Raw genomic sequence first — 8,721 nt, 5'->3', positions numbered from 1 at the left:
CCTAATCCTGAATTAAAATAAATGTATTCACTTAACCTTCCTCTCTGTGCTTGTGTAACATTGTTCTACTAAATTAACATCTAGGTGTCGCCAGACCACCACATATAAAACCGGGGTTTAACTTTAGACGTAGATCAATAAACAGTTACTTCATCAGAATAGCCACAATTAAGACAATTTGGGTAGCTGTAATAACACAAAATGCTACAAATTGTCTGCTCAATAATAAAAGTAAACTTTTGACTGACCAACCAGATACATTGAACAAGTAAATAATCAGCCTACCTGTTCCAGATGGAAAAGAATATATAGAGGGAAAGGAAAACAATGTTGTGTGTGTTTGCATGCCTTCGGTTTGGCTTTTTAAAGGGTTGCTCATTTCAGGGCGGGTACATACTAGTACATAAGGCCCCCCCACACACACACTCACACACACAAACACACACACGCACACACACACATACACTGACCAGTGACCTAGATACTTGTGTCCCTCTGTGTCTTTATCTGTGATCACTCTAGATTGAGTGTGTGAGAATGACATTTCTGTAAAAATAAATGATAAATAAATCACTCAATTGCGTAGTTCAGTTACAAATCAAGCGTCAACAATTGATAGACCTACATCGTTTTATGTAAACGCATTGAGAGAGTGGTTACTTTTTGTTTCGTTCTTTAATTAGTAACTTGTATAAATAATAATAGGGTGTCCATAGAACTGTGTTTTTGATTTAATTGAAGCTTGTAGACGCACGTAGCAAATTTTGCGTCATGGGCCATTTTGGGTCATTGTAGGGACATATTGTCATTATAAACAATCACAATAGAGAAACATACAGTCCCTTAGAAACAGACTTAACTCCTTAACTTTCAATTCTTAAATTAACTAGTTACCACTATGAATTGATACCCTGGTAATAAATGTTTGGACGGCCGTAAAGGTATGTGGAAATAGAGATCAGACTTCAGAGTTCAATGGATGCTCTCTGTGAAGCAATCAAAACGCTGTGTGCACTGCAGTGTGGCAGGGCATTGTCCAGGCCACATGGCAGCTGCTATCTGGGGACAGCTGAGTGCCGATTCACTGGGGAATCTAAAGTTATTAATGTATTTATTAATATGTTTTAACCCAGTTTAAGTTCAATTCATTTGTTAGGTCTCATCCCATGGCCCTGCATGTGTGGGATTTGAAATGCCTAATAGATGATGAACCACTTTTAAATATGAACATAAAAGTACATTAAAAACATTGCAGCTTGTAGACGCAGAGTCCAATCTTTATTCCTATAAAATTAAACTTACCTGATATTGCATCATAGGCCATTTTGGGTTGTTGTAGGGCCATATTTTCATTATCAACGTTCACAATAGAGAAACATACAGCATTCCAGTCTTAAAGGAACTAGTTACCACCATGAATTGAGGACCTGGTTTAAATAAAGGGTTTGGACGGACTTAAAGCGATGTTGAGCTAGAGTTCATATATCAGAGTTCTAGATGTTCTATGAGCGGCCTGTGTCTTCTATGGTGTCTGGTGTAGGAAATTTCGTTGTTCTGCTTTCTTATTAATTTGTCCCATTTAGTCTAGGGAGGAGACATTTTTACACTTCACATCATTTCGAAATCCTCCACCAGTTGTTATTCAGACGGCCTAATGTTTGCCTGTTCCCGCTAAATGTGTCTATGTCTTAGAAAGGGGAAGTAAGTCAGACATCACAGCTTGAGGTCTGCTGGGTAACAATAAGTGAGTTTGGCACAGTGGGGTAAACGACAGTCCCCTTGCATTACAGAGGAAGGGGGAGAGAGAGAGACAGTTAGCCAGTCACTCACACCAAGAAGTCTGCAATCAGGTGCTAATTATTATGCAAGACTGGGCCCGTCAGCTGCCTGAAATCTGCATCTGCCTGGTTCATTGTAAATGGACGGTATAGGGTTACGTGTTGGCCTAAGTATGAGTTTTAGGAACGTTTCCGAACAAAAGATCAGGGGGGTCAGAATCGTCTCTCTCCAAATGAGCATTTCCATGAGCAGCCTGGGTGTTTAGGCCTTTGGGGGAATTAGGGTCATGTGCCAGAGTGGGTTGGGCGGGGGGCAGGAGGAGAAAGCTTGTTCAAAGGTTCACATCTCTGTGGGGTAATTTGAGGAGAGGTTATTAGCGGTCACAGGCTAGGTAGCACCTTATATAACAGCCCTTTGTATCGGTTGTTGAGCAGAAACGATGGGCAGAAGTCTGAGTTCTTTGGGATTTTCCTGTTTCTAGCATGCTAAGAGCCCTTCAGCGATGGATGGGAAACTCAGATAGTGGCATAGGAGAGGTGAACTGTGTAATGGAGTCAATCCCACACGCACACTATATTGAGCTAAACAAGTTACAGCAGACCAACAAACTTATCCAGTTATATTGCAGATTTGTTTGCTCCAAATTGCTTGCTTTGACATTATGCTAGACATTATCACATAAAATATTCCAAATATATATAGGCTATTAATTATGTGTGTGTGTCTCTAATAGGCAGTTTTGTAATAACAAAGGCAAGTCTGTGAATCTGAAGACCTTTGAATATGTGACAAATAGAAAAAGCCAAGATTACAGCACTGAATACTTACTTATTATTGTTGATATCATTAATTAATTCATAATTACTATTGTTAATATTGAAGAAGGAAAGGATCAATAGTATTCCTATTATTAACAGTGAAAGCGTCACTTGGGTTTGATTGGAGTTTTGGATTGGAGTTTTTGTTTTAAAGTTTTTTAAACTTTAAAAAACAAGAAGCAACACAGCTGGTCGATCAGAGAGCCAGGGGACGGGTCAAGGGTGGGGAGGCGCTGAAGAAGGGGCGAAGGGCGACCTCTGCTGAACTCTGCTGCGCACTACAGACGAGAAGCCAGGCTGAGCTCAAGCTTTTTTCAGATTCCCACTCATCCTTTACGCTCCGAGAGTGGGCGAGAGATATTGTACCTTATTCTACTTTCCTGTGTATACTACTTAAGCAATGTATTTAATTAAATGAATTAAATTAAACGAATATAATTGTATTACATTTAGAGAAATAGGTATAGAAAGAGAGCATTTTAACATATTTTGGAGAATTCCGATTCTTTATTGAGAGATTTTTAATGTGAAATTAAATGTATTGCAGGACTGACTTGTTCTTTCCATTGTGAAGAGGACTTATTGACTTGTTTTTTAACCTGATAAAGTTAACCATAATAGTCACCATCACCACCCCAACCGTGAGAGTTTCGTTTGATGGTGTGTTTCAGCTGGAGCAGAATCGCATGTTTACGCGCTGAAATGCGTGTCTGTACAGGAGTGTGCTGGTACATCGCCAGCACTAGAGCAACGACTGGCTGGATGCAGCGCCAACGTGAGCCAACCTGTGTGTGTGGGAAAAAGGCAGAAACAGTTCGAGTGTCCGTTTCTATTCGTAAACAACGAAACGAGAGGGACACGGGGGAGGCTGCTGCTGCACGTTGAAAAACAACCTCCCGAGATGGAGAAAGGGGAATGTGAGGGCAAATCACAGCATGTCCAAACCGGGCGAGCAATGAAAGGAAATTTGTGGGCGTGTGTGTGTGTGTGTGTGTGTGTGGGGGGGGGGGGGGGGGGAAGAGAGAGAGAGAGTGCAGGAGGAGAAGATTGTCTCGAGGGGGGCCGAGGGGGTCAGGGTGGTAGCCAACTTTCCATTTGGTCCACTTGGTCAAATCATTAGCACCAGTCCGACTTTAGAAAACGAGTTACAGTTCAGAGCAAATGTTAGGAAAATGCATGTTTGGAGGGTTTTTCAAGGAAAAATACATATATTAAAGGCACATAATGGTCCACCAAGGATGTGGCAAAACCACACGTCCAAATTCTACAGCAATAATAATTTTTAATGAATGTTTTACAGATGACTAGAAGGAGTTGGCTCAATGATGATCAGTTGCTCATTGCTGAAACTGATTTGTTTTGACAGCCTTGTTTTTTGATGTAGCTTTGAAGTAAACTATATAGTATATAGGCTACAACATTTAAGAGTCCCCTGATTAGATTATTAATATTTAAGAAAGCAAATCAGAACAGTTTGGTTTTTTTTGTTTTTTATTCATTGTACCATTACACTTCAGCCTTAACAAATGAACAATCAGGTAGCATGGTGAAATGTAGAACTCACAATGAACTCAAAGACTTTCACTCATGTTTGAGAAGTACAAACAGTGTTAATCTAAAGTAGACATGGGTGCTTAAATGGTTTGGGTATTAACTGTAGGTATACTGGTGGCTTCATAATATGCAACCACAGGGTTCAGTGCACTTGGGAATCAAGGTTAAACCACAAGAGGATTTCACTCAGCGAAGCAGATGCAATGCATTCAAACGCAGTGGTTCTGGACAGGGCCTCAGACCGGCTGGGGTTCAGGGGATCAGGAGAGACAAGAGGAGATGAAGGACACCACTGATCTAACACCAAACAGGAAGAAAGGATCTAACAGGCAGGTGCTAAGATGTGCTGACAAGTCACTTTAAAGCGATCGTCAACACACCATGGAGCACCTCCCCCATCCTTCCTCATATACACACATGCACACACACGTACACACACATACACACACACACACACACACACACACACACACACTGGTAACACTCAACTCCCACCCACCCCCCCTCAAAGAAAACAATAGTTTATCATGAATCATCTAACCCCCCCTTCCCCAACCCGTGGTCTTAGGAGCATCTATTGGCCGGCGGTCTCGGCCTCCTTGACGGTGTCTGCAATGGTCTGGATCTGCTCGCGGACCTTGGCGACGAAGGGGGCGAGGATTTCCCCCAGCTGGTCCATCTTCTCCTCCATGGTGGTGCGCAGCTCCTCAGCGGTGGACTCCAGCTGGGTCTTCAGGCCCTCGGCCTGGGTCTCCAGCTGCTGGCTCAGACCGTCGGCCTGGGTCTTCAGCAGGGCTGTGATGCTGCCCAGCTTCTCGCTGGCGCTGCCGTGGGCCTGGCTGACGTAGGGCTGCACGCGCTCCTTCACCATGTCCAGGTTCTGGGTGGTGCGGGAGTGGACCTCGCCCAGGTATGTGGAGACGGTGCTGGGGAGGAAGTGAGAGAACATAGGGGGTGAGGCTTCCATCTCAACCGTTCAGTCCCCACCATAAACACTAACAATAACAATGTTATTATCTATATTATACTATATTATATTATTATGTATACTATATAGTACTGTTTTACATGCATTTAATTGTCCTATTCATCTTCAACCAAGAAGGGAAATGTATCCAAACCACTTTATATACATTTCCCAATCGTCATCCTATCATTTTCCTAGTCTTCCGACCCTTTTCGTGTGCTAAGCCAGTGCATCTCTCCCAGGGCCGCGCACAACCCGCCCCTTGTGTCCCAGCCTGAACCAGTCCTTACTTGCGGATCTCCTCGGTGTCCTTGCTCAGGCGCTTCTTCAGCTTGCGGGTGTAGACGCTCAGGCGGGTGTTGGCCTCCTCCGCGTTGAGCTCCACCAGAGCCTTCACTTCCTCCAGGTACTGGCTGCTCTTCTCCTTGGCTTCCGTCATGTCCGTCTGCAGGCGGTCGGCCAGCAGCTGCATGTCCTGGGTCAGCTGTCCCTTGGTGTCGTCGGCGTAGGGGCCCAGCTTGGCGGTGATGTCCTCCCGGTACACGGCCAGCTCGGCCATGGTGTCGGTGATCAGGGTGCTGGAGGAGGAGGGGGGGAGAGAGCAGAAGATAAGGATGGGACAGTGGCGTGTTGTTGTTAAGCAAGAGGGTTTTGCAATGTTACAATGTGTGTGTGTGTGTGTGTGTGTGTGTGTGTGTGTGCGTATTTATTCATCATGCCAATAAAGCTCTTTGTATTGAATTTGCCTGAATGAATTAGAGATATGATTTAGCATGAATGCAAATAGTTAAACCAATGAGCCCCATTTGCAGAGCACACAGAACCCCAGCAAACACAGCAAGACGGGGGTCCGTTTCTTACTCTAGTTCCCTGCTGATCTGGGAGGCCTTGATGTTCTCCACCACACCATCGGCTTTGGTGTTGAGGTCGGCGATGTACTGCCAGAACTGATCCACTGAGCCTTCCCAGTTGGTCGGGGTGGGGTAGGGGAGCACGACGCGGGCATTGCAGCCTATATGGGGAAAACACAGTGTTTAGTTACAAGAGAACAGAGCACGTTATCACAAGCAAGGAAGGCGGTATGAAATGCAGTGTGGTGAAATGATAGACGTGCTTACCTGCAACAAATGCAAGAGCAAGGATGAGAGCTACAGCCTTCATGATTGTTCGATTAAACAGATTCAACTATTGGGGGAAAAGTAGAGAATGCAAAGTTAATAAAGGCAAGTAAATGCAGATGTGAACTACAAGCTATAGCACTCCATATTTGTTTACTTCTATACTGTGAATAGGTTGTAAGGCAGAACATAGTCATGTAAAATTCCTCTTTGATTAAAAACAAATATAGTAGGTTTAGGTCCATAAAACTAAATTCAAAAGCTTTCTTACATTCAATGATAGAGTTACCCAGTTCAAGTATTGAAACAACTCAATTTAGCATTCAGGAAAAGTATCGTTAAGATAAACGAAAAATGATAAGAAGTTAGGAGACGCAGTTGAGGATGCGCTATCTTTTCCTGCCTAGCCGCTCATCCACTCACCTGGAGAGATCAGATCCTTCCTGCCTTTGAGACAGCGGTGCAGGACTTTTATATGATCCCTGGAGGTTGCGCTGCTGCGTGCTTTCGCAGGGCGCGCGCCCCAGTGGCTGTGTGTGCGCGCATCCATCCACGTGGTTGTGATGATGAGAAGGATCGGTCTTTTCAGCAATAACCTCCACGCAATGTGCCAGCGTTACTGCCGTCCGAAGGTCTCGTAGGGTTTATTGTTGAAACCGGTGATTGAGTAATCTCGGGGCGACGTTACATTACCCGATAGCCTAGGCCTACATAGTCAATAGGGAGGAAATAACACCCTCGTGCATCTCAGTGTGTTTTATAATTCGATCTTCATTGAAGGGGCTATTGAATGCTTGTGGTGTCCTACTGTTACGATGTGGGCATGTTAAATGTAAGCTCCAACTATGCTCTTAGCTAGCCTACTTGTAATACAAAGATTGGGAACTTTAAACTAAATTTTGTTTAATTTTTGACCTACTTTATGTGGTTTTATTAGCCTACAGTCACACATTACAAACAAAAGGTGTTGCGATCGGAGCAGAATGGCCAATCGCGCCAGTATTTAAATGTCCCTTTCTACGTAGGCTTGTGCATTTGAATTCAAACTCGACCTATGCATTTGAATTCAAACTCGACCCCCGCACAAGTGCGTAAAATTGCGGACAATTCAACGCACCTAAGTGCCAATTCCTTTCGTATTCAATTGTTTTGTTTTTGACAAAGATGGCCTAATGGCTTTCACACACGCGCGCACACAAACACACTGACACACACAAACACACATACGACCCCCAACGCTAGTTGTTTAACGCCACACACAAGCAGCAGTAGCCTAAACGCATAGACGTATTCAAGGCCTCCACTGTCTACATTGGCCTTAGCCATAGCGACCGATATTATAGGATCCATATGTAGGCTATGGAGAAAGTGTGCTGCAGGGATGGAAAATGTTAAAAAAATAATAATCTGTAATCATACATTTAATAAAAAGTCAAGGCGTTTCAAAAGGGCTGTATGATGTACTGTAGTGAATCATGAGAAACCCAGGCTCCCACATCAGAACGGGTTATCAGAGAGCGGGGCATGTTGTAACCTGGGGACACTGGAGCCTGGCCATACAGAGACAGGATTACCGTCAGACCAGGACCGAGGACGTGAGAAAGAAAGCACTACACCACAACAACTAGTTGTACCTTTCTGAATTAGGCTTCTTTATTTTTATATTTGAGCATCATATTACTACCCTTTTAAATATGTATTCTTGTTAGATAAAACACATGTAACATACAGTATGTTAGCCCACAAAGTATGTCAACGTTTTCCAAGAAAATAGTTGTTCTTCGGGAAACAATTTACAGATGTATACATTTTATTGGGGCTGTAAATACCAGCACCTATGTGCTCTTAGATATCTACTCCACTGATAGGATTAGAATAAAGCCAGTTTAGTTTTGGAAGGTCAAGGGTCAACCAATCATGGCCTGACCTTTGCCCCTTGACTCAGTCCTGTTTTCTAGTAATTCCCAGAATGTAATGTTCTGAAATTTTGATAAAAAGATATGTTATTTTTCCAACTGTGCAGTCAACTATAGTTTCTCCTTCCGTGTTTAGCACTGGCATTCCTTGTCTGCCCGGGCCTATTTTGCTCTTTAAGCAAAAAACTTGAAAAGCTGCTCTCCATGAATTGGCTAATGTTCAAAAGGCTACCCAATGAACATCAGTTGGTGGCTGTACAGCACCACATAATTGGATTCAGCTAGCACGCCATTCCATGGAAGCTTAGCGTCCTAAGAGTTGAGCTCGGGGGAGTTTTCCGAGGCCTTTAGAGGGTTTAGGGTTTGGGGGGGGGTTCATACAATGTGGCCTGGGAACTTTTGATACTGCATCTTTGATTAATGGATTCACCAATTACATTGATTGGACTAGAAGACAGGGGCAACACCGGAGACAGCCTTCCGGTGTTGGATTCCGGACCGGAAGGCTCTTGGTTCCCACCCCAAGGCCCTCAACCTACCTGTAGGCCATTACGATGTGCAAGCCCTTA

The 8,721-nt window shown here is 43.8% G+C and overlaps 1 protein-coding gene across 1 annotated transcript; it reads right to left on the bottom strand.

Annotated features, from left to right (window-relative positions):
- Positions 1-4,070: 4,070 nt before the first annotated feature.
- apoeb (apolipoprotein Eb) lies at positions 4,071-6,725 on the bottom strand. Its single transcript, XM_079739880.1, has 5 exons — positions 6,660-6,725; positions 6,237-6,303; positions 5,980-6,130; positions 5,409-5,696; positions 4,071-5,077 (listed from the first exon to the last, which is right to left on the bottom strand). The coding sequence occupies exons 2-5, from the start codon at positions 6,277-6,279 to the stop codon at positions 4,726-4,728; spliced, it is 834 nt and encodes a 277-aa protein (XP_079596006.1). The 5' UTR covers positions 6,280-6,303; positions 6,660-6,725; the 3' UTR covers positions 4,071-4,725.
- Between the last annotated feature and the right edge of the window lie 1,996 nt (positions 6,726-8,721).

Source organism: Pollachius pollachius, assembly GCF_949987615.1.
Source record: "Pollachius pollachius genome assembly, chromosome: 1".
Taxonomy (NCBI): Eukaryota; Metazoa; Chordata; class Actinopteri; order Gadiformes; family Gadidae; genus Pollachius; species Pollachius pollachius.
This window is presented reverse-complemented; position numbering and strand designations above follow the sequence as displayed.

Excerpts from the sequence above, each read along its gene's own strand:
- apoeb (XM_079739880.1), bottom strand. The coding sequence starts at position 6,279 with ATGAAGGCTGTAGCTCTCATCCTTGCTCTTGCATTTGTTGCAG. Across the intron at positions 6,131-6,236 it reads TGCTCTTGCATTTGTTGCAG|GCTGCAATGCCCGCGTCGTG; the intron begins GTAAGCACGTCT and ends TTCCCCATATAG. Across the intron at positions 5,078-5,408 it reads GACACCGAGGAGATCCGCAA|CACCGTCTCCACATACCTGG; the intron begins GTAAGGACTGGT and ends CTTCCTCCCCAG.